The sequence below is a fragment of the Rhinolophus sinicus genome, linkage group LG02, assembly GCF_036562045.2.
Source record: "Rhinolophus sinicus isolate RSC01 linkage group LG02, ASM3656204v1, whole genome shotgun sequence".
Classification (NCBI taxonomy): Eukaryota; Metazoa; Chordata; class Mammalia; order Chiroptera; family Rhinolophidae; genus Rhinolophus; species Rhinolophus sinicus.
In genome coordinates, this window is record NC_133752.1 from 194,488,684 (window position 1) to 194,514,054 (window position 25,371).

A 25,371-nucleotide genomic window follows, 5' to 3' on the forward strand; every position below is an offset into this window, starting at 1 on the left:
TTCTCACAGCAGCTCTAGGAGGTGTTATTGTCTCCACTTGATGAAGAAAAAGCAAAGGGAAGTGCCCAAGGCTGCACAGAGCACCTATCAGGCTGACAAGGCCAAGATCAGGGTGAGTGAGGTACTGGCTGCAGGCACAAAATTTAAAGCAGCACCAAAATTTAAAGCAGCATCAAGATAAATAGCATTTAAATGTAATATTTTTAAAAAATCAAAATTAATGCAAAAAAATTCATGATGAACAAAATATCAAAAAAATTTTTTAAAGACAGGATCAGTAATCGTACTGAGGAGTTATATTGGAGCCTGAGGCAAAAGGAAAAATCTATCTTTCTTTCCAGGCCCTGCAGCAGAGTTTGGTTTATTCATTAACCAGATGTCTTGTGCCAGACACTGTTCTGGGTCCTGGGAACACCGTAGGGAACAAAACAAGAAGCTTTTGTTTTCTGTTGGATGCAGACAGCAAACAAAACCATCTCCATGGGAGAGAAGACCAAGCTCATTCCCCTGCACCTCCTGCTCCACCCAGATCTGGCCTCTGGGACTCTGGCCACTGGCAGGGCCCACCTAGTCTAGAGCCTGTGGGTGGAGCTGGAACTGCCCCAGTTAGTCTCTAATATCTCACCACTGACACCTGTTCCATTGCTCAAGAATTTCTAGGGTACTGGTTAAATGCAGATGCCTGGGCCCCACCCTTGATGCTGGAATCCAGAAGCTGTAGGATGGGGCTCACAGGGCAGGACAGGTGTTTGTCTCCTGGGATTGGGTCCACTACTCCAAAGACAAACAAAGATAAGCTCCCAGAAGTAGCACACCTAACCTTAGACCTGTAGTGAACCAATTTTCTTACAAATACCTTTCACAGTCTCTTCCTGAATTCTCACCTCAACCCATTTCAGTGATGAGAACACTGAAACCCAGAGAGAGGAAGTGAATTGCCCTGATGCACAGACCCAGGAGGACTAGGTGTGGTGGCCCTTATGGCCACTAGTATGTCTCTTTAAGAGGGAGGCTCATCCCTGGCAACTGGTGTTCAGATGGGGCCCTGGGGAGGCCTTGGGGAAAACACAGAGCAGGGGAAACTGGGACTGGGAGATCTGGCCAGAAGGGTGTTTCCAGAACACCCAAGGAAGCCAGTCCTGAAGGCAGGGAGCCTGAGACCCCAACCTGGCAAGATCCTGCTCAGGAAGAAGACTAGGCTCTTCTGGGCCAAACAGTTGGCTGATGTTTGCAGGTTAGTGACTTCCATGTTTGCTTTGGGCAGTGTAGCTCCTACCTTGGGCGCTTCACTTACTTTTGCCAGAATCCTGTGAGATAAGTACCATTATACTCAATTTCCAGATGTGGTACTGACATTAGAGAGGTGAAGTGGCTTTCCCTGGTCACACAGCACAGTCAGGATTCACATTCACAGGATTCCCCTAAAGCCCATGCTTTTCCCTCGCCCCGCGGTGGAAGGCCAAGGGTCAGCACGTTGTTGAATGAATATAGGGGGTGTTGGCCCTCTTTTTCCCCATCTGGAGTGTGACCTTCTGAAGGCAGGCAATCCCAGCCCGAGGGGCAGCCTCGGTGTAGTAAGTGTACAATTAGACTGACAGTTCCAGGGCCTGGCTCTTCCAGCCAGGTGACCTTGGGCACGTCCCTCCCACCCTGAGTCTGTTTTTATCTATAAATGGGACTGCCACTGACAGCCTCTCTGGGCTGTCAGGAAGATGAGGGTGCAGGGGAGGAGATGAGCTTAAAGAGGCCCTGCAAAAAAACAGGTCAGGGCTGGTTGCTGGTTTTAATTCCGTCTTGGTTCAGGGGCAGTGGGAGGTTAGGGAAACGGTGAGTGTTGGCTGTTTTTCCTCCAGTTTTCAAAATGCCTACAGTGCTTACGTCATTTTCATAATAAACAAGTCTGTTGACTTTAAATAAGCTAAAGGACGTATGTTCAGAGGTGGTGTTTGTGGAGGGGGCGGAGCCTGTTGCTGGGTTGGCACAGGCCCCTTTGGGGCTCCCTCCACCAAAGCCAGTGGGGACAGAGGTGGCCCAGCATTGCCCCACGTGGGGGTAGGGGGCAGGGGCAGCGGTCTCCTGACACCTGGGGTTAGTGATCTCTGTAGGTCAGAGCTGAGCCCTGAGAACTGCAAGACACTGAACAAATCACTCCTCACCTCTCATGCCAGGGGTGGGGAGAGGACTCTCACTGCGAGCGTAGTTTTCATTTCACAGATGAAGAAGCTGAGGCCCAGAGAAAGGAAGGTCTTGATGAAGGTCTTTGAGGCAGAGGTTCAGTCCAGGTTCAGGGGTTTTTATGACTCACCCTTTCCTCTCAGCGCTGGCCTACAGGACTGAACTGGTGGATTGATTCACTCTGTGATGCTGGTTCTGTGCCAGGCCTCGTGCTGAGCACGCAGGTGGTCACAACCAGGCCGAGCTGCAGCTGGTGGGAGAGGCACCCACAGGAGGGAGGGAGCGACTTCAGGCGGGTCAGGAAGGCTTTGCAGAGGAAATGCTGGTATTGGGCCGTTAGCTCCTGGTAAGGTGTTGCTCTGAGGATAGGTAGGGAGAGGGGATCCAGGTCCAGCAAATCGTAAATGGAGGCCGGAGGTGGAAACCTCTTGTAGTGACAGGGATCTGCACTTGCAGCAGAGTGGCAGTTGGAGGGCTCCTGGGACAAGTTGGAGAGGGGCCTCTCTCATGGTTCCTGGGGTACCCAAGACCAGCCGAGTTTGGCGGTGGGCTGGGTCGTGAGTCCACAGCGCCACCTGTAGCCCGTATCTCCCCCTGCAGCACGACCTTGCCGGGCTCTCTTCAGCCGGGGAAACGGTGGGACAGAGATGTAGGCAGGACACCAGGCTCCCGGGCAAACTTGTAGACAAGCCCCAGTCCCAGAACCCCTGCCCCTTTCCAAAGCAGCCAGGCTCCATGGCCAAGGGCTCACGGTCAGGGATGTGCCAGACGCCTACTGGGTTCTTTGCCTGCCCTCTTAGGCCAGAGCCCCCATGTGAGAGGGAGGAGACATGGGTCTTACCGCCCAACCTGCCCACCTGAGCAGGCCCCCTCCTACACCGTCTGGCACTCCAGAGTAGGTCAGGTCCTGCCGCCACGCACACATCTGTGGGGAGCAGGCTATCTTACTTGGGGGAGCCTCACAGACCTTTATCATGTCCAGAGAACAAAGCCAGGCAACCACACAGCATGTCTTGCATGTGTGTCTTCAAATACCACAAACATCTGCAAATATGTTCACAAAATGCCAACATCTCTGAGGATGGTGGGATTTTAGGTGACTTCTCCCTCTTATCTTTGCACTTTTATTGGTTGCTTATGTTTTCTAAATATGTATTATCTCTGTACTCATATAACCAAAAAATTATTTTCATTTTGGAAAAAACAAATTAAGAAGTCTAAGTACACCGCAAATCAAAGCTGGAGTAGCCCAGTAAAAGCTCGTGGAAGCAGGGCAAGTGGCTGACAGTGGCTCTGCAGTCCCGTAGCTCTTGCCTTCATGTGTTTCCCAAGCTGTTCCTTTCTGTTCCTTCCCAAACAGTAAGCTCCTGGGGGCAGGGACCAAACCAATTTCCAGGGCTTCCTCCTGGCTCCAAGCATATAACAGACGCACAATTCACTTCACCTCTTGCCTGACAACTTGCACTACTCTCCCTCCCTGGTTTTCTGATGTCCCTCTTGTCCCCCTCGCCCAGTCGGTTCTCAACATGGCATTCAAGCATGTCACCCTTTGACCTACAGGCCCTGACTCATCTGGCCCATGGCCCCCTCCAGCCTCAACACCTCCCACCACCCCTTTTTTCTAGTGCTGCAGCCACACTGGCCTCCCTTCAGTCCCTTCAATGTTCTTCGGCTTGCTGCTCCATGTGTCTGGAATGCTTTTCCCTCAGACCTATGCTGTTAGGTCTCAGATTAAACATCACCTTGTCAGGCAAGCCTTCCCCACCTCCTGACACATTCCCCTCACACACTATACTGCCGCCTGGTTTTATTTCTTCCCCAGCATCATCGCCACCTGCTTGCCCTGTTGTCTCCCAGCCCCCGCCCCCCCCAGAATAATTCTTGCCTGGGTGGGGACTTGTCGCTAACAGGGGTCAGTACTGCTTCACCAGGGAAATGTTTATGGGGTTGAATGAACTCACCTCAGACTGACTTGCCATGAGTCGCCAAATCTAAGGGTAAAATATGTTTTCTGCTATTTCCCCCAGAAGCAGTCTTCAGTACCTTGTCTTATAAACTGTCCTCAGCAGGGGACTGGCCAGGTCCTCCACATGGGCTGGCTCAGGAGTCCTCAGTCAGCAGCTGGTGAGTGGACTCTGGCCTCAGTCTGATATTCATTGAGCACCTCAGGGGTGCCAGGCCTTTACATTGACGCTCTTCAAAACCACCCTATGAGGTAGGTCCCATTCCCCCATTTTCAGGTGAGACAGACTGGCCCACAAGTGACGAAGTTAGGACTTAGGCCCAGCATGTGTGACCTCAGAGCAGGCACTCCTTAAGGACTCCTGCCTCTGAACAGGTCAGCTCTCGGGAAGCAAATATGTCAGCCAAAGCCACCTGCCCTGTGTCCTCTGGAGAGACAGGACCTCGTTTTATTCTTAAGCTGGCCAAGTTGGAAAGACACAGTGCCCCAGTGCTAACTAAGGTCTCGGCGGTGTGGTGGCGAGAACGTGCCTGGATTTAAGGACTCAGCCACTTGCCACCTGGACAACTTAGTTTCCCCATCTGTAAATAGGACCAGTACCAGCTCCAGGTCAACCCTACACAGAAGGTGCTCACTCCAAGGGGGCCAACTGAACCTGCAGTCAAGCCAGGGGCATTCGGAGAACTGTCACCCACCCCAATACTTGTTCAATTGAGGTCAGTGTAAAAAAGTGGGGAGAAATCCCTGGGGTCACAGACCCAGCCTATAGTCAAACTGAAACCAGAATTGAACATTTCTTGGTGAGGTCAGATGTCCCTCAATGGCCAAGATCTCAGAAGTTGGGGCCAGCAGACCAGGGTTTTGAGTCTTACTCCACCACCAGCTGTGAGGTAACCTTAGGCAAGTAGTATTGTCTCTGGGCCCTTTCTCCATCCTTATAAACCAATGGTGCAAGTCATGCATTCTTCCCTGCCAGCATCCCTTCTTCCCTGCAAGGCTTACAGCCAACCAAAGGCAGCATATTCCAGACTCAGAAAAATGAAGCTCAGAGGGAGACAGACTGAGAAGCCCAGGGTTTCTTCATGTTGGACGCACACCCAGACCTTCAAGCACTACACAAATGCAGCAGGCAGAAATGAGTTTATTGCATTAGAAAAAACTCCAAAGGAAACCAGCAAACACCTCCGTACTAGACACCCTTATTAGTTTGAATTCAAGGGCAAAAAGGAATCTCTAAGGTCCAAGCTTTGTTCCTGGGAGGGGGTGTCGGTCTCATCCCTTCTCCTTTCCTGTCCCTTTAAGCCAGTGGACCTCTATGGAGGTGTCCGCGTGTGCTAGTTACACGCACGCTCATTTCTACTCTGCTTGCCTGAGCACGCCGTGTGCAACTAGCTGGTCAGTGAGCGTGCTCTTGAGGTGTCGGGAGACAGGAATGTGAGGATGAGGTGGGGGGCGTGGGCTCCCAAAGTTAGTGATGGGGGGACTGGGTGGGGGAGGGAGGGAGGGCTTGCCTTCCTGTGAGGCTCTGAGAAGACTGCTTACAGATCTGTCTCTCCCCACAAACCCTAGGGCACAGGCATTGGCACAAATGGCTGCTGGGCATGAAGGAGGCTTTCAATGAACCAAGTAACTCAGTCTCTAGAGGAGGCATTTAGGCTACCTTCTCAGTACAGCCCGGGGTCTGGAGGTGACTGCTGGGAGGAGCGAAACCAGCTGAGCCTGGAGCAGGGGAAGAGAGGAGGAGCTTGTGATGCCCAGGGGCCCCTGGCTGCAGCTCTGAGCAGACAGACCTGGAGCTAGAGCCTGGAGGAGAGGGAGGTCTGGGCAAGACAAGCTGGAAAGGAAACCCAGGTGGGAAGCAGAGCGACGGCCTGGGCCAATGTGCTGCCTTCCTGGGAGAAACCCAGCCCGAAACCCAGTCTCCATGGTCCATTCTGCCAGTCGGTCAACAGTAAATGAGTCGCTGCTAGTTTCTGCTCTAATGTATCATATGACCACGCATGCTGGCAAATCAGTGGGTCTTGAGTAGAATTAAACTGCTCATTGGTTTGGCCCCCCAATCTGAAGTTCCAAAATGTCACTTGACTTCACAGCTAGTCATCATGGACATGCCCCTGGCCAGGTCACAGGCAGACACTAAGGCAGAATAATATCCATTCCTCTAGCTGAGACCCTGACGATGCCAACTGCTAAGGCTGCCAGCAGAGACCGGAGGAGAGGAGGCCAGAGGTGAGCAGCAGCTTTTGGAGAGAAAAGGCACCGGCTGCAGGCCGAACACCAGGAAAGAGAACGTAATTCAAGTCTGAGAATTGGCAAGAGCCACAGCAGGAGGGGCCCAAGGATACAGAGCTGGGACTCAAGCACCTGGCAGCTCTGAGTCCCCTCTCCACCCTCACTTCTCCCAAAACTAAGTTAAGGGGAGGCTCACGTGAAGAAAGGGAATCTGCAAGGCTCTCTAGATAAGAAAGTTCCAGATTGTTCCCTGCCTATAAGCTCCTAGCAGTAGCTCATTAGGAATATGCCCACGTACCTCCGCCCCATGCTTTCTTAAAGTCAGAATGAAAATGGAAACAACACGTGTCTTCAAAACGCATCTAGCATAATGTAAAAATCCCTATCAGAAACAACTCTATATTTTCTTGCCACCTTGGTTCTGCATCCTGGATGTTCTCCTGGAGCAGGGAATCGTTTCCCCTTGGTCCCTAGCCGAATACTGCATATTGGTCTGGGTGGGGTGGGTACAGTGACTGCAAACAGCCTCCAGCGTGATTTGCAGACGTAAGGCCTAGGTCTCTGGTGCTCCAGCCAGATCTCCGTTAACTCTGACAGGTCAGTCTCGCTGAGGAAGAGCAGCCTGTGGGCAGCAAGGCAGTTCTTCAAAATTGACGTCAGAGGATTGGCAATCAGTCTAGGAGGAAGGAGGAATGGCTTTATCCTGTTTCCTCTGGCCTGATACTTGCTGTCACTCTCCCTTGATCCTGAGGCTTCTGGCTGCTCCAGGCCTGGCCCCATGCCCTTGCTTGGGGTAGAGGAGGGAAGGTGAGAGAGCTTGTGGTTAAGGAGTTCACTTAGGTTGGTCCCACGTGCGCCAACTCCTTTGGTTCCTTTAACACTAGAGTAACTGCTTCTGGGTCATGGATGCTGTAAAATTCACCTGGGTCCCCCAGGTGGCGGCAACTTGGGTAGAGCATGGGTGTTCTCTGGAAAGAGGTTCTAGGTTGGGGCTCCCCCAAACTGTGCTTCCTGCCTTCTGCTTAAACAAACCCCCTCCCTTTCTCCAGTGTGGAGGACGCTTAGGAGGCAGCGTCAGAAGTGAACTCACAGACAAGACAGCCTTAATAAATTAGTATAATACTATTAGAAGGGGTGGCATTTGTTCTCTTTCTTAGCAGCATTGTCCTACATGCAGCCAGATGATCTCCTTCCCTGGGAAATTTAAAAAGCCGTCCCCTGGTTGTTAGCTCTGATGTAAAATTATAAAATAGAAATCTGGTAGGGTTTGTTTTGTTTAAAAAGGAAAAGCCCTGGTGAGGCAGGGCGGTCCCATGCAGTCCTGTTAGCTCTGGCCATTGGGTCGGCCCACGGTGTTCCCTCCGGGAGGCTGGATCTGGATGGAGTCCAGGAGGGGCCGCAGGGCCTGTCCGAAGGGCCTGCAGAGAAAACAGACACAGGAGCTGGGGTGGGCTCTGGGGTGCAGATTGCTCAGCCCCACCCACAGATGCAGGGGAAGGATGACACTGGAACCTCATTTAATTTTCTTACCTACCTCACATGTGCTTTTCCAAATAGGGGATCGCTAAAGAGCCTGTTCTGCATTTTACTCCTGGGGTCCCCTCACTGGGTGCTACCATCTCACTACCTTCGCCTCTCAGTCCTGGCTGGCTGGGGCTTGAACAGGCTGGCTACATACAGGGAACTAGAGCTTTCTGTACGTTAGGTACTTGTATCTTTAATTCTCATGGTACACGAAGATAAAAATAAAGTTTAATGAGGAAGCTGAGGCAAATGAAAACGGTAAAGCCAGGTGTGAGTCCTCCAGGAACAGGTCTACTAAGCATACAGGGGACATAGCCAGGATAAACGACAAATGCAGGCCGTCAGAGGTGAGAACGCCACTTTCTAAAGGGCTCCCCATTTGCTCTCAGAGTAGCTTAGCTGGAAAAAAAGCACGAGTCTTGGAGACTTCCCAAGATTACCACAACCCTAAAACCAGTTGCCCACAACACATCTCAGTTACTAGGTTGTTTCTTTTTAAAGGAGGGCGCAGCTTGCAGTGGCCCATGCGGGGATCGAACCGGCAACCTTGGTGTTATCAGCATCACGCTCTAATCAACTGAGCTAACCGGCCACCCCAGTTACTGGGTTTTTCTTCCTTCAGTGGATATTGCCATTCTTGAAAATTGTCCCCAAGTTCAGAGGGCATGAAGTATTCCAAAGTATAAACAGATTGAACTGAGAATAGTAACCCCAATTCAGACAAGCCCAGGAACTCCACCCATCAAAAGATAACAGCAAGAACATTCCAGCTACTCAAGTTTGCTCAAGGTCCCATAACCTAGATCCTCCCGGAAGGCTGTGGGGCTTAACACACCCACCACGGAAGGCAGGGCCAGGGCTGGGAGGCAGGGCTTTCCTCACCAACCTGACACAGCAGCCTTGTTTCCTATATAAGTTTTTTCCCCTGAGGGTTTCCTACCCAGGTGTGGAAAACAGCTCACCTTGCTGGGCCTGCTAAACCTGTCAGTATCCCTGTTGGACAGGGCCCCAGTTCCGGAGAAACTGAGTCAGACTCAGCAAATAGACACGGTCCTGGAGTAGGCAGACGCCGCCTGACCACAGCCAATAGCAAAGGACGAGAGGGGTGTGACAGCTTTGGGCGGGTGTGAGTCCTTTTGGGGGACACCGCCTGTATGATGGCCCACCAAGTACGAGGGCAATAGGAAACTGTCTTTGAGGGCGTCACCGAGCTCACGGTGCAGGGCAAGAAAGACTAACATGCAAGCCACCCTCCTAATTCTGTCCTACTCTGCTCATCTGTCTAAAACTGCCTTTTAGGCGGGCACTTGGGGGGCGTGGCAAGCTTCACGTGCAATGGGAATGGCAGATGCCAGGATTCTGTACAAGTGGGTTTCTAGGTTCTGCGGTTGCACTCAGGCTGAGGTAGAGTTGGTGCAACTCCAGGGAGGGTGAAGGTGACACAGGTGAGCACTGGTGAGCAGAGAAAACAGTGGCCTTCCGTGTAAGAAGCTGCCATCACGACAGGGCGCACGCCGCGTGGGAGGATTCTACCGAGATCAGGGGAGGGTAGACATGGGCCAGAGGGGCGGCACCGGCTGTGCATGGGGATCTCAAAGGCAGCGGCAGAGACACGGGCCACTTACGTGGAGAGAACTTCAGAGGGAAGGTCGGTGATGTAAGAAGGGATTTTCCGCCCGGTCAGGAACTGTGCCACTTCGTTGCTGAAGGTGTTACAGTTGTGTTCAAAGAGGTTGTAGGCCTCACCTCTGTACTTGTGAGAAAGGTTTGGAGAACAGAGATGAGAGTCAGCGAGCAAGCATCTGCAATAACTCCAACCAGGTCATGGAAGGGTGACCACTGCTGCATTTCGGGCCTCACTTCCCTCCTCCCTCATGCTCCAAAAGGCTGCTTGCTTTGCCTGTCTCCCCTCAGGTTTCTAAGGGAAGGAGGACCCACAAAGATGTGGCTCCTCTCCAGTTTCAGGAGGATCTTTAGATTCACAGAAGCAGAGCTCGAGGGTTAGACTTTAGCATTTATTGAAATCGACCAAAGCTTCTTTAAGAGAAAGTCTGCTCGAGTTTGTATTTCACCCCAACCCCTCTATAAACCCTCTTTTTGATTTTCGGGACAAAATACTTGGTCAGTATGGGTTGGGAGCAGCATTTGCTGGAATAGCAGCCCCTGACTGTAATCAGAAGGAATAAACAGCCCTTCTTTCCTCAAAGTTTCAGCAGAAGGCACGCTGGGATGGAACATTAGCCTCAGAGCGACGCTGAGATTTTTTTGTGCCATGGCACCTTCTCTTCATATTTACTCAGCAAATAGTGGACCAGACCTCGTGCTGAGGATCTGGTGGCTGCCCTTCAGGGCCGGTTATCTCGTGGGCGAGACAGCACACTAACCGCCACCCGTCTCCACTCACCGGAACAGAGACTCCCCCAGGGAGGACAGGTACTCCAGAAAGATTTCTTCTGTGACTTCTGTGTTCCCCACATCAACCACAGAGTCTGGGGGCCCAAGCAATGTCCCTCCCTAAAAGAGCCAACCCAAAGAAAGTCATTAAATCACCATCTTCATTGAATTCTTTAATGTGCCTTTCCACAGACGACCACATACACTGTTCCCACAACTTTTAACTTTCGGAGCACCTAGGGCAGAGGAAGAGTGTTATTTCCTATTTGTATCAGTGTTACGGTGGCTTAGAGCTTCCTGGAGACTTTCCATGGCCCCATGCTGGCAACGTGGCTATGCAGTTGGGCTTCTTGTTTCTGGGGGGCCTGGGAAGCTGAGCCACGCAGGTCAGACTCCTGGCGCTGTCCACTCATTCCGTGGATAAAAAGATAGAAACCCAGAATCTGAAGTCTCCCTTTGTCCCCAACATGCCTGATCACGAGGGCAGAATGACACTTAGAAATGCCTCCCCCTTGACAGGACAGCTTTCTCTTTTCTTTTTTCAACTTCTAGTATCATTTATGTTTCCTAGAATTTGTAGCAAGACAGTACTCAATACTATTTAAGACTCGTTTTAGGTTCTTTGAACTACTTCAGTATTTGTAAATGTGAGAATTCATATTCTAGTAACTGGAAAACTAAAATTTGACATACCAACCAATTTACTTAATATTGATATAACTGTACAAAATTGTATATGCAGCATGTGGACTTTTAATACGGAATTTGACCTTTGTAAACTAGCTTACACATCAGCAAAGTTACTCTTTGCTTCTCTGTCCTATGAGCTGTTGCACCAACAGAGAACAGATCATCTTCCTATGCCCGTATTTGTAAGGTATGCGGCCAGTGTTTCTCGTGACATACTTGATATAGCCTGTAACACTGGGAAAGTGTAAAGGACTGTGAGAAATCTGGCGGGCTGGCAAATCTTTCCACAATTCAGTTCTTTTATGATCTGTGAGTATAATCTAACGACGCTGATAGGGTTCCCCAGGCAAGTGAGTTAATGGCCTCTGAAAGGCTTACAGAAAACCCTCTGCCATGGCTTAACAGACTGCCTCAGCAGACGAGGGGAGAGACGGAGGCCCAGAGGGAAACCAGCCACAGGGCAGCAAGAGGATCAGTGGGGAGGACAGTGATGGGAGCGGGCTGGGGAGAAAGGAGAGTGCTCCCGAGCAGAGCTCCGTGCACAGACCATGAATTTACGCACCGGCTAGTGAGCACATGTACCTGACATTGTTCCGGGCACTGGGGAAGGCACAGTGAGCAGGATAATCATGGGAGTCAGAGAATCGTTATCTCAAAGTTGCAAGAGATGAACTGGTCACTACTCAACCCCCTTAACTCACATAACAAACATGTATTGAGAACTTACGACGTGCCAGGCCTTATGCTAGGCACCGAGGGTCTGCTGTGGATAAAACAGATGAGATTCTTGCCCTCAGGGAGCTAAAAGTCTAGCGGGGAAAGCAGACAAAAACAATCCCATAAACAAATGTATTGTTATGAGCTGCAGGCAAAGTCTTGCTGGAAAAGTACAGGACGCTGGCGGTACAGATGACAGGGGACCTTGCCTGAGGAAGTAACACTGAGCTCAACTCTGAAGGACGGAAGGGCATAACCAGGGGAAGGATCAGGGAGGTGGACTGACGTCAGAGGACTGAGTTAAATGCCAAAGGTGTGTTCAAGGAGTGAGAAGAGAGAGGGGCGGGGAAGGGCATGACTTGAAAAGAGGCCATCCAGGGAGGGAGACTGAGACGAGATCAGATAGGGCCTGGAGGCCACGCTGAGCTTTCTGGGTTTCATGCCAAGACCAATGGGGAGATTTGTGACTTAAGCAGGGGAATGCCATGACCAGATTTCCATTTTGAAAAGATCATTTCCCCTCCTGTGTGGAGAACTGACTGAAGAAGAAGAGTCGATGCACTGTGTGGTCCAGGCTAGACATGAGGGTGGCCTGGATTATGGTGAAAGCTCTGGAGAAATGGGAAGAGATGAAGAGAGATAGACTGATTTAAGATCCATTCACCAGGCAGAACTGACCAGGCTTAATGAAGGACTTGTTATAGGAAGTAGGAGACCAGTGAGAGGAAGTTATCAAAAATGACTTCCCATTTGTGAGTATCACAATGAATGGCTGATCGGTCTTTGCTTGAGCAAGTCCTGTGATAACTCTTAGATCGTTCAGATGGAAATTGTTTGGAAAAGGGCATGGGCTTTAGCGTCAGAGAGACCTGAGTTTTAGTACTGGTGCCACTTACTGGCCATGTCACTTTGGGCAACTCACCTCCGCTCTCAGAACCCTCACATTCGGCTTCACACTGGCTGAGTTTGGACTACAAGCCAGGCACTGGGCAGGTCATGGGGACAAAAGAGTGCGACAGTCTCAGCTCACAAGGAGCGTACACACAGTTCCCTGTGGACACTCAGGAACAGCTCATTTCACCACAACGTGCTCAGTATGACAGAGGGACCCGCAAGTGCCGTGGCAGCAGAGGGGAGGGCAATTGGCTGGGGAGGTAAGGGGCTTTCTGGAGCTGCGTCTTAAGGCAGTTTTGAGGACCTATGTCACGGGCTGACACACGCGGGCTGGAAGCCAGAACGTAGAGCCACAAAGCGCCCGGTCTCTGGGGACCCCAGGAACCTGAGGCTGCAGCACCGGGGCTGGGGGAAGACACTCACCGGGGGACAGCTGGAGATGCCGCCACTGCCAAAGAAGAACTCGTCCTTGTGCACAACTATGGAGGTGTGCCTGCAACGCAGAGGAGACAGAATAAGCCAGGAAGCTGAAAACCAGTGTGAGGAAAAGCAATCACCGCACTGCAGTGAGAATAATTTCTGCCCAAGGATATGACTGTAACCAACAGCCTTATAAAACTAACCAAAGGCAAGGCAAACCTCATAGGTGAGGGTTTCTCAACTGTGGCAATACTGACATTTGGGGCTGGATAATTCTTTGTTGTGGGCAGCTGTCCTGCGTGATGCAGGATATTTAGCAATATCCTGGCCTCTACCCACTAGATGCCAGTAGCACCACCTACCCTCAATCGGGACGACAAAATGTGTCTCCAGACATTACCAAATGTCTGAGAACTGTCCCCGGTTGAGAACCACTGCTATAGATCATGTGAGCAGAGGGGAGTCCTTAGAGATTCACCCCAATATTAACAAATCAATTACCGATAAAGCTCTGTAGACCAAGGTGTGTTCCCAAGCTCTTGAAACTAACAGGAACAGTTCACCCGGACCATGCTGAGGGAACGGCCAGGTGATGTGAAGCGTGGACCCAGTTCAGGTGAAGGTGCTCATGTTACTCGGTTCGAGTCAAACAAAGCACAGGGTCATTGTCAGCAGGCTCCAGGAGTCAAGATGGAAAACTGACCTTTGGTTTCCGCAAATAAATGGAACTGAGAGCTCAGGCACCATCTTGTTGTCTGACATGGATGGGTCCAGTACTGAGAGACCAAAGTTGATGTGTTTTAAGACAGACATTTGGGGTCTTGGGTCTTTTGTAGTTAGAAAGTTCAGTCAGGGGTGGGCATGACGTCATCCTGCCTTTCTTTAGGACAGGGTTTCTCATCTTTGGCACTACTGCCATTGTTGACAGGATAATTCTTTGTTGTGGATGGCAGTCCTGTGCATTGTAGGGTGTTTGTGGCAGCACCCCTGGTTTCTACCCGCCCATCCAAAATGTCTCCAGACACTGTCAAATGTCCCAAGGCAGGGGGAGGGGCGAATCATCCCTGGTTGAGAACCACTGTGTTACAACTTGAAGAGTTCTGAGGGCTAGGCTTCACGCTGGAAGCCACAGACTGGAACCTAAAATGCATAGGTAATGCTTTATTTCATAAACCAGTCAATGTAAGGAGTCCCACCCAACTTACCAGATGCCTTCCAGTTGTTTCCCTGTGAAGAAAAGAAGAGATTTAGCCACTTGGGACTGGACTAAACGGCCTCCCAACCTGAGCACATTCAGAACCTCACTCAAGCCCAGAGTAACCCATTATAAACCTCTTGGGGAACTTTCTAGGGATGCAGTTCTCCTCCAGTAAAGTCCTTAGGTCATGATACAGGTATGTTGGGTTAAGTACGTTGAAAAGTGATCAGAATCCTTCACCAGAATGCAAGGTAAGAACACTGGCATAGATGTACCCCAGTTTAATGTCTGCTTTTCTTTTCCCTTTGGGGTCAATTCAACTTTGCCTTTTTAATTTCTTTGTCTCATGAATAGAGACTAAAGCTAAACAGCAGTAAAGCTATTACCTGCTTCTTCGTTGAGCATATATGAGGTGAAATCCTTCAGAAAATAAGAGCAAAACTTTGCAAATGCCACCCATTTAAATAGTCAATGCAAATGTACACCTCTCGATGCCAGAAATGATGTCAGGTATGGAAATGCAAATATGAACAGATCACTGTCCTGCCTTTAAGGAGCCCGCAGTCAAATGGGAAGAGACATACACAGAACTAAAACACATAATGATAGGTTCCATAATGTGGTAAAAGTAAGGTGCCAGCTATAATACAGGTAAAGAAGTCCCTCCACAAGCTGCAATTCCGCCAGTAAACAGGGAGGGGCAGGGGTGGGTGTTTCTGCCAGAGGAAACAGCAGGGCAGGTGTACTGTTGTGAAAAAGACTAAGGGCTTGCAGGGTGGAGCGAAGGGTGCAGTGATGGTGATCCGGGGACAAGTGGCCAGCAAGGGTGGCAGCAAAGGAGGGTAAGCCTGGACTGAAGGCCGTCCTCCACTGCGGGGGTGTTGGAAGTTATTAGGCAGCAGAGTGCCTTGATCAGATCCATGTTTTTAAAAGATAACTGTATCTTCTAAAAGATAACTACAGGTACAGAAGATGCATTGAACGGAAGACAGTAGACAGAGCAGAACGGCATGAGGAGGCCTTTCGGTGGTCCATGGGAGACGCTATTTACAGTGCTAAGGATGAGAAGGAAGGGCGGTGAGAGGTGTGAGAACATCACCGACACCACTCATTCTCCTTTGGTTATAATTTCACGTTACCTGTTTACCGATTGCTAAATGTTAGTTTCAATGCTTTGCCCTGTGGCTTTTTAAGGGATGAAACTCTAAGCAGTGTGGAAGGAGAGGTGACATGCTTGTGTTTCTCCCTTTGTGTAAGTTACACAATGTCCTATCCTCGGTAAATTATGTAATTTACCTAGAAAATAAATGGAATATATTTATTGCTCCTTTAAGAAAACTTTTTAAATGACATAGAAGCCATGGCCCCCTCAGGATAACCTACTGGAGGGCTCAACACAGTGTCTGCCAGAGGCAGTTAAGAGTACAACACAGGTTCAGATCCCAGCGCTTTCTCTGACTAGTGGTGCCTCTTGGGCAGTTTACTCCATCTCTCTGAGCCTCAGTTTCTTCAATACAGAGTTGTTGTGACCAGTAATGACAACATATAAAAGCATCACAGTGTGTGGTACAAAGAAGTTTGATAAATGGAGACTATTAGGTATAACAGCCTCCTTGGGAAAAAGGGTAAAAACCTCCAAAAGAGAAATGAAATTTGACTTCAGAATTGGTGGGTAAGATCTAAGAACAGATTTCACCAGCAAGTTAAGTATGAAATGCTGTATCTATTTTACACATAAACATTTCATTCTTTGCTGGTAGTGTTGCAAGGCTAAATGAAATAACAAAGGAAAATAAACGGAACAGAGTTTTCCTCCCTCTCTTCCAGTTCCAGGAAACAGTCTGCTTTTCACTTAGAGATCGACCTGCTACTCTGGCCCCCAAGATCACAAAGGGACAGAGGGATTTTATCCTGGGGTTTCTGGAGTAACTCTTAGAGACTGGGGGGCAGGTTCTGCCCTCATCCAAACTGAGCTGAAATTCCACAGAGCTAGATCAGAAACAGACTGGATGCCAGAAGGGAGTGGTAACCCACTCAGGACAAGCATCTTCAAATACTGGCTTAATGGGCTATAAGAGAAACTGGGTTAGATTCTCATCACTTCCAGCTGACTCGAGAAGCTCACTCTAAGTCGCCCCTTCCTGTTTACTACGTGTCAAATGGGGAGATTAATGTTGCATTTTAAGTGGAGCTGATGTGCTCTTCTGGACTACCATTTACAAAACAGCTGGTTGTCTGAATGAATGGTAGCAACTTGTTGTTTATTTCCTGGAAGACGTGTAATAATGCAGTGAAACTGGACAGATTAGGGATACTGCTTTCTTTTGCCTGTTCCTTCTCACATTCACTTTGGGGTAACACTACACTCATGAGAGCATAGTGTAGTGAATAAGAACCCATGTGTGTGTTCATGTGTGGACATGTCAGGTCCGAGTCCTGCCAGCTCCATCAATGAACTCATGTTCACTGAGTGACTATTTCAGGCACTATTCTCGACTCTAGGAACACATCAGTCAACAAAGGAGACAAAAAAATTCTTCATGGCACTTAGGGAGCGGAGGGAGAGGGCAGTTGATAAATAATAATAATAATAACCATAATAAATCATTTCAGCAATAACGAGTGATGTGGGAAAAGAGCAGGGCAAGGGAGGTTGGGAGTCTCAGGGAGGGCCAGGGTGGGCGTCTCTGAGATGGTGACACTTAAGCAAAGACCTGAAGGAGACAAGGGAAGGAACTAGGCAGAGACGGGACAGGCCAGGTGGATCTGAGGGACCTCCAAGAGGCCAGGGTGGCTAGAGTGGGTGGGTGAGAAGGAGAAATGTAGATAAGCAGAGGCAATAGGGCACCAGATCACACGGAACCTTCCAGAAGCTGAGAACTTTTCTAAGCTTGAGCTGTCCAATATGGTGGCCACTGACCACATGTGGCTATTAAAACTGCAAGTACAAATTCTGTTCCTCAGTTGCACTACCACATTTCAAGTACTCGATAGCCACATGTGGTTACTGACTGGACAGAGCAGATAGGGTACTTTTCCATAGTCACAGAAAGTCCTATGGGACAGTGCTGTTTAAACTTGAGCTTCCTACTTTTTTTAAAAAAAAGCATAATAGTGTTTACCTCATAACATTTCTAAGATTAAAACAGATGACACGTGAAATATGCCCAGCACAGTGCCTGGCATATAATATATGCCCCCCAAAAGCTAACTCATTTCTTTCAGGCTTTATAATTTGAAAGTTTCAATGGCTGCTCTCATAGTACCTTGGTATGGAAACCACCTGTTTTTGTGTCTTTCTCTCCCATTAGACTACAATTGTGTCAAAGACAAGGGCAGTTTCTTAGGCATCTTTGTAATTCCAGCACCTAGCGAAGTCCCTGGAACAGAGATGTTGAGATGTGCTGTTCTGTTCTGCCAGCTCTGTTGGTTGACACAGTGCTGTGGAGGCCTAAATTCTTAACTCCAGTCCTAGCTGCCCTGGTTTGTTATTCAAATGATTTTGCAACCCTGGCATGTTGCACTCTGAGTCTGCTACTGTCCTCTCAGATGCCCATGTTCAGTGACCCAGGAAGACAGCTGGACAGATGCGTCAGTGCTAACCCTGCCCGACTAAAAGAATGGATTTTTGGAGAGGGGCCTCGGAGACCATCCTGTCAGTCATTTTACACCCGGAAAACAATTCAAACGCTGAAGGATACAAAGCCTGCTTTATTCTCCTTGGTAGTCTGTGTTGACCACTACACTTGCCTGTAAACTGGACATTACGCTTCCTCCTTATTCAACTGCATCAAGGAACACTTGGGATCTCATCCATTCGTAGAATGGTGAGAGGGACTATAGAAGAAAGATCCTCCTATGTTCCTTCTTTCATTTATTCATCCATCTGCCAAACACTTGGAGCCAACATTTAAAATGGATCGAGTGGATTTATATCTTTTTTTAAAGTGCTTCATGTTTATCTTTATTCCCACACATCTGTACATGGTAGAGTAGGGTACATATTTATTAACGTCATTTTACAAGTAAAGACACATGGTCTGTCCCACACGAAAACAAGAAAAAGCAAGCTATGTGATGTACTTGTTGGAGCAGTTGGAGCAGCTCAGGCAGCAATGTGAGGGTGGCTACTTTGGCAGCTTGCTCTCAGAAGAAAAGAATGAAGGCCATGGCCTCCTCCACAGGTGACAGGCATTGGAAAGTAGGACTGGATTGATCTTTAAGTTTTTTTAGACTGTGGTGGGAGTAGGTGAGGAAGAGGTGGTGGTTTGAGATTGACTTTGGGCTCAAGGCCATTTTGGGACAATGACTTAGGCTCAGTGGATATTAGCATACCAGAAGCAGATTATTTTCCCACTAGCAAGCTGGAGAGCCGGTGGGTCAGACGGCTGCATAGCTCCCAATTTGTTGGCACATCCAGTGCATTGATTTTGAAGCCTATGAAGTATGAACATGAAAACCAACAGAAGACATGGACCTCTGCCCTGTTTTGGTGTTTTTAAATCACGAATAACAAAGACCGTAGAGTGAGGTCTGCATTAGTTAGCATTCCACTGATTGTGAGAGTAAAGTGAGTACCTAAGTGTCCAGGAGAAAATACTCCATCTACTCATCAATTAAGACGATGGAGCTTGTGCACATGGACAGACTTGCTGGTTGTAAGACGTGCTCCAGATTAGCAGCTGGTATACTGCTGGTGCTAAATAAATGTTTAATAAGCATAAAGTGGATGATGGTGATGGGGCTCCAGGGGCAGGGCCTCTGTGCAGGCAGCCATTAATCAGCTTAATGGTATAAATCAAACATAACCTCACAGATTCACTCCCCAGCGATAAGGAGTTTTTAACTGGCAGTGGTTTTTTAATCTGTTGGTTGGCTTGGTCATTTGGCAGATAACCAGCAATGTGAAGAGGTTCATGTTAACTTAAAAAATCACTTATTCCTCTCTGGGATCACTGGATAAATACGGAATGTAGGTGGGAAAAGGTAAAAGGAAACATTTGTAGAACGTTAGTGGACGTCTGTGCCAATACTGAAAAAAAAAAATCCTATTGGCGGGGAGCTTGAGAAAGCTTATCATGAAAAAAATAAAAAAAGATTCCCACATGGGCCAGTGAGCTGCGCCCTCCACAATTACGCTGAAGACAACGAGCTGCCACTGAGCTTCCAGAGGGGCAGCTGGATGGCTCAGTTGGTTACAGCGCGAACTCTCAACAACAAGGTTGCCGGTTCAATTCCTGCATGGGGTGGTGGGCTGCGCCCCCCCCTGCAACTAACATTGAAAATGGCGACTGAACTTAGAGATGAGCTATGCCCTCCACAACTAGATTGAAGGACAATGACTTGGAGCTGATGGGCCCTGGAGAAACACACTGTTTCCCAACATTCCACAAACAAAAACATTTGACCATAAAAATTGACAGGATTCAAAAATTTAAAAACAAAAAACTACTTAGCACTCTTGTACTAAGATTCCTTAGAGCTCGTATAAGATTCCTTCCTAGCATAAAAGTAACTGATTTGTGAGTTCCTTCCCTCAGTCCTAAGAGGGCTCCCTCTTGATCACTGCTTGTTTTTATTAGTCAGGCCTTATAGGAATGCTTTGAGGCATGTGTGCAACACCCTACCACTCACCAGCTTGTGTTTACTGAAGGTCAAGCACTGTGCTAGACTCTGAGGGTACAATTGAGAGTTCTTATCCCCATTGGCGCTTCCAGTCCAGTTGGGGTGAGTGTGGACATAGAAGGGAAAACAAACAATTATAAAATAGAATGATGAATGCTATTAAAGGGGAGTACAGGATGTTATCAGCACATAATAGGGACACATGACCAAGATTTGGCGGGTGGGGGTCAGGGAAAGTTTCCTGGAGGAAGTGACATTTTAGTTGAGACCTGAGTAGAAGTTCGCCAGGCCAAGAGATGTGGAGAGACAGTATCCATGGCAGGGGGCACAGCCTTTGAAAAGCCTAGAGGTGAAAAAGAACTGACTGGGTTCAGACCTGTCAGGGTGTACAGCAGGCCTTCTCCATTGGGGTTCTGCAGGAGAATCAAGCCCTAATGCCCCGAGGTAGCTTTTGAGAGGATGAGCAATAGTCACTCAGATCATTTTCCCTAGGGCTTAGTTCTCGTGTGGAACCCAGTTGAGAAGGGCTCACGTCAGTGTGTTCAGTATGTAGAGACAGGTGACGGTAGAGAGAAACGCAGGAGCAGGATCACAAAGGGCTTTGTAAGCCACATCAGTTTTCATTTTACCAAAGAAAATGCATAATCACTAAATTAATTCCTTAGATGGATATAACACAGTTCACACAATGAACCATCAAAATCTAAAACAAAGCACAATAGATGGCATTAAAATATTGAAAAAAAAAACCCCTCAGATTCCAATAAATTCTGCTTAATCTTCAAGCTTGAGTTCAAGTCTCAATCGTCTCTATGATCAGTATTTACTGAGCACCAGCTCTGACTGGCTACTGGGGACACACAAAGGAATGAGACCGAGTTCCTACCCTCCAGGAGCGCAAGGTTCTCACTCAAGTCTTTCCGACATATTCAGGCCACAAAGGTCTCTCCCTTCTTTCAAGGTCTAAAATAATTGTTTCACCACTCACTCATTTTGGCATCTAATCACAATTTCTTTTACACTGGTGCATGTGTATACATACATTATTTTTAGTGAAATGAATTCCTGAAGGACAGAGTTTACGTCTTTCATTTCATTACTACTTGTACTATAAAGTGAGGAAATGAGCATAGAGTAAAATTTAAAATATTCATTAACTGCGTTCAGCCATATGTATATTACACACACTCACAAACCAGGGTTGCCAAAAAAAAATGTCTACAAGTGGGAACTTTGGTCAATGTTGCTCAAGCATTAGTTCTCCGTAATCAGAAGTGTCTGGATACAGATGGTAACCACTTTGAGCACCTCTTGTAATTGCAGAAGTCAAACGTGACTTGTATTCATCGTTTGTTATCCGTATATATTGAATATTAACAATTTTAATAGTTTTTTCCTTTCTTAAAATGTGTATACATTTTTTGGGCACTGTGTGTGTGTGTGTGTGTGTGTGTGTGTGTGTGTGTGTGTGTCTGTGTGTATATCCCCCATCCCCATATCCCTAAGTCATTAAACCTGAAAACAATTTTGAGATAGGCTTGTACAGAAAAATAAATGTGATCTCAGGATATGTGCATGTACAAATAACAAGATCAGAACACAATCAATAAATATAAAGTACCTCTTACTATAATTAAAAAAGGACAAACCCAAGCCCTCTGCATTTATCTCTTTGTACTTCAGCATAGAAAGAGGTCAAGAAATTTAAAGAGCAGCCAAAATTATGAAGTGAAGGAACTGAAGGACAATTACAATAGCTAATTATCTTAGGCAAATGGTGACTGAAAAAAAATGGTACAATCAGACTGTCTGCTGGATTAGAACACTCAGGATAGTTTGGGGACCATTTTCATGGTGAGTGAAGGAGTATGGAACAGGAATACCTCCATGGGAAACATTCTAGGAGCCTGAAAACTGGTTAGGGTAATACTGTGGCGTCTACACTGTTCTAGGAGAGAAGGGAATTACGCTGGGCTTTATCTAGTTCAGTCACGACTGTAACAGAGTTAGATGGGATCTTATCATGAGGAACTGTCCCAATAAGAGTAAGAGGGTACTGCTGATGAGGTCACATTAATTTAGTTTGGGAAAATGAAAGCTAAGGGGGATGAGCATAAATCTACGATTATGAATAGCACCTACGCACACATATTGAATCCAGATTTTTATCTCATCCAAACTTGAAACACTTGGCCAAAGATGCCTTTACAAATATGAACAAGGTACCTACCTGCATGAATTACAAGGGAAAACATTCACCCAGTAGAGGTGATGGAGCAAAATGACTGAGAACATGCGCTCTGCAAGTCAGACTGCCTGTGTTCATAACCCAGTTCTGCCTCAACTGAAAATTGGACGTAGTAACAGGATCTGCCTCACAAAATTGGGGTGAGGATTATAACACAGGCAGAGTTCTCAGAAAAAAGGATGTGGCACATGGTAAGCTCTCAATAAATGCTAGCTATTAATAAGCTCATACAAGTCAACACAAAAATCAAGAAACATCAATTTTTTAAAGTTTCAAATATATTTAGGAGTGAGAAATCAATATATAGCTATTAAGAGAACTGGGACGTACTCAACTTTAAGGTTAGTGGTGTCTGCATGGGATGACCCAGTAAGGCAATGCCCATTTTCCATCAGTTTTCAACTCTAGAAAATAATGACTATTAGCTTTGGTAACCCTTTCTTCATTACTTTTGCAAAAGGCATAAAAGCACTATGGGAGAGAGAAGAGAGAATGAGATTTTGCTACTTCTTCCCATTATTAAACGGGAATAGAAAATATAAAATTAGAACAGCTCTTTAAATTCCTAACTTAAAAGTCACTAGTCCTGATGTCACTTGTTTAAAGTAGGTCTTGTCATTTTCTGTCTCAGCACCGAGTTTGCTTCCTGCACAGCCCAGTACTTATCACCATTTGTAATTATTTTATTTGCTTATTTATTGTTAATGTCTTCCCTGCTAAATAGGTCTATGGTGGCACAGACCATCTTTTTGTTCATTTTATCATCCTCAGTTAGGTTTAACACAGGGACAGCACACAGTAGGCACTCAATAAATTATCTGCTGAATGAATCATAAAGCAATGACCCCTAAGGCCTCCATCAGCTAAAATCAATAACTATTAGGTAATAGAAAGAAAAAAAAAACCCAGTGTAAAGGGGGAGGCTTTTATTTTGGGGTCTAGGAAATAGCTAAAACCTCACTAAGCTCAAACTAACCAAATGGCTCCATTCTAAGATGTTTAGTTAGAACTGGACTGATGTAATCTATTAGTAACTAGCACATTCTCCAAACAGTGACTTTGTAAGTTTTACTTTCAGATTCGCTTTACTTATTTTAACAATCTAGGCACAAACTTCTGTCCAACAATGGATTGGCTACATAAGAATTATCTGAGGAGCTTTTCAGAAATACAGATTTTTGGATCAAAACTCCAGATCTTATTTAGCACTTGTGTAATGAGGCTATAGAATCCATATATTTAAAACTTTGCTTATTTTGAATAGATAACATATGTATGCCGTACACAATTCAAAAGGTACAAAAAAGTTATAGCAAGGTCTCCCTTCCATTCCTGTCTCTGGTTTCAAGTTCCCTTTTCCATAAGTTACCACTGTTACCAACTTACGTATTCTTCCAGATAATTATTTGCCTAAGCAAGTACGTACATATTCTTTGCTTTAAACACACACTTGCACATTTAAAGAACTGTTCTAATTTTGTATTTTCTATTCCCATTTAATAATATATGTTGAAAATGAAGGTATCTCTGTATTTTTCTTTTTTAAATTTTATTCAATTTATTGGGGTGACATTGGTTAATAAAACTTTATAGGTTTCAAATGTACAATTCTGTAACACGTCATTAGTATACTGCGCTATGTGTTCACCACCCAAAGTCAAATCTCCTTAGGTCACCATATAGTATTTGACCCGCTTTACCGTTTTCTACCTCCCGCCACCTCCCTTTCCCTCTGGTAACTACTATATTGTTGTCAGTGTCTATGAGTTTTTGTTTGTCTATCTCTGTATTTTTCAAAAGCACCCTAGGTGGTTCTGATGTGAAACTGAATACAGGAACCACTCACTGGCCCAGGGTTAAGAGATTAAGTTTAACTCATTATGGCACACTGGAAACTCAAGGATATTGAAAAGCCCTCAAAAGTAGCCTTGCTTACTTGACCTCTTGTCTTACCGACATGAACTAAAACATTCTCTAATGTCTCCAATAAGCCAGGAAAAACCAGTTCATTTAAATGGATGTTGCCAAAGCTGTTTAATTTTCAATTCCTGGAATCCTTTCCTGTCCAATATCACCTGAAATCACAAACTTGACAATTTCTATGTTACACAAGACATTTTGGTATTTGGGTTATAATGAGGTTTGATTTACACTGATTTTTCTCTCCTGGAAGTTAAGTAGTTTAATGGAGCATAACGGAAATACTTCCCTTACTAATCCTCACTGACACAACAGTATCTAATCCTCCCCCAGAATCGCTTTCTTACCATCGGGGCAAAAGCAATTAATTAACTTAGAAACTGCTGAGAAGACCGCATTGTCAGGCCGAACTTAGTGAATTCTCGAGTACCGGCTCCAGTAGACCTGACTTCATCTCTATCTAGGGGCTATGGCTGGGTTCCTGTCCCTCTTCCCACCTACCCCAGAGGCTGCAGAAAGAGTTTCCTTTTGGCACGGGGGGAAGGCTCCTCGAGGGCCACCCGAGAATCTCTTCTGCAGTGTCCCTTTAACCACGAGGGGCACCACACGGCAGGCATCCTCGTCTCCCCTGCACCGCGCGGAGGAAGGAGCGTAGAGGGGTCCCCAAGCGAGGCAGGGAACCGCCCGGATCCAGCGCCGGCTTCCCCCACCACCCCAATAAAGGGGCTCTGAAGGGCGAGAAGAGGGCGTGATTCCTTTCCATCCCTTCTCCCTTGATTCAGACATGAAGATGGGGAAGTTGGGGTTAGAGGCCCCAAACCACAGACCCCCTCCCTTCTTCACTTGGGTTTTTCTCCATCTCTGGGCTCCACGTCTCCTCCTTGCGCCGCGTCCAGGCCTCCCCACTTCGGCTGGCCCACCCGGCACCCTCTCGCCCGGCTCCGGCCTTCCTTCCCGCCCTCTCCCAGCCCCCTCACCCAGCATGATGGGGCTGAGCCGCCGGGCCAGGCCCTTGGACAGGTCGTACACGTAGAGCTTCACCGGATAGAGATTCGGCGACTCCATTAGGACCCGTGGCGGCTGCGGCCACGAAGTCCCTCTGGCACCCAGCAGTGGCTTGGACCTTCCCGTACCCGACGGGGGTGGGGAGCGGAGGGAGCGGGGCGGGGGGGAACCGAGCCCGGGCCCGGCCTGAGGGGCGGGGGAGAGGCCGCCCTGCGCTGCTCGCGCCCCCGCGCCCGCCACCGGCAACGACTACAGTGAGGTGACAGAGCCGGCACCGACAGGGACCTCGCGGAAGAGAGGGCGGGGGCGGGGACGCACTCTCGCGCTTGTACGTACAGTCCTGTCGGGCGGCAAGGGGCGGGCTTT

At 47.7% G+C, this 25,371-nt stretch overlaps 2 protein-coding genes across 2 annotated transcripts in view; one reads left to right on the top strand and one right to left on the bottom strand.

The window, feature by feature from the left end:
- Positions 1 to 1,081: 1,081 nt before the first annotated feature.
- Positions 1,082 to 25,371, top strand: part of XRCC6 (X-ray repair cross complementing 6) — a 42,533-nt gene continuing 18,243 nt past the window's right edge. The window contains exon 1 of the mRNA XM_019734483.2: positions 1,082 to 1,234. The gene's annotated coding sequence lies outside the window, so the exon portion shown is untranslated. The remainder of the gene's footprint in view (positions 1,235 to 25,371) is intronic.
- Positions 5,260 to 25,332, bottom strand: DESI1 (desumoylating isopeptidase 1). The gene is made up of 6 exons (XM_019734486.2): positions 24,978 to 25,332; positions 14,215 to 14,236; positions 13,013 to 13,082; positions 10,299 to 10,408; positions 9,520 to 9,642; positions 5,260 to 7,788 (listed from the first exon to the last, which is right to left on the bottom strand). Exons 1-6 carry the CDS (start codon positions 25,063 to 25,065, stop codon positions 7,695 to 7,697), a joined length of 507 nt encoding a protein of 168 aa, XP_019590045.1. The 5' UTR covers positions 25,066 to 25,332; the 3' UTR covers positions 5,260 to 7,694.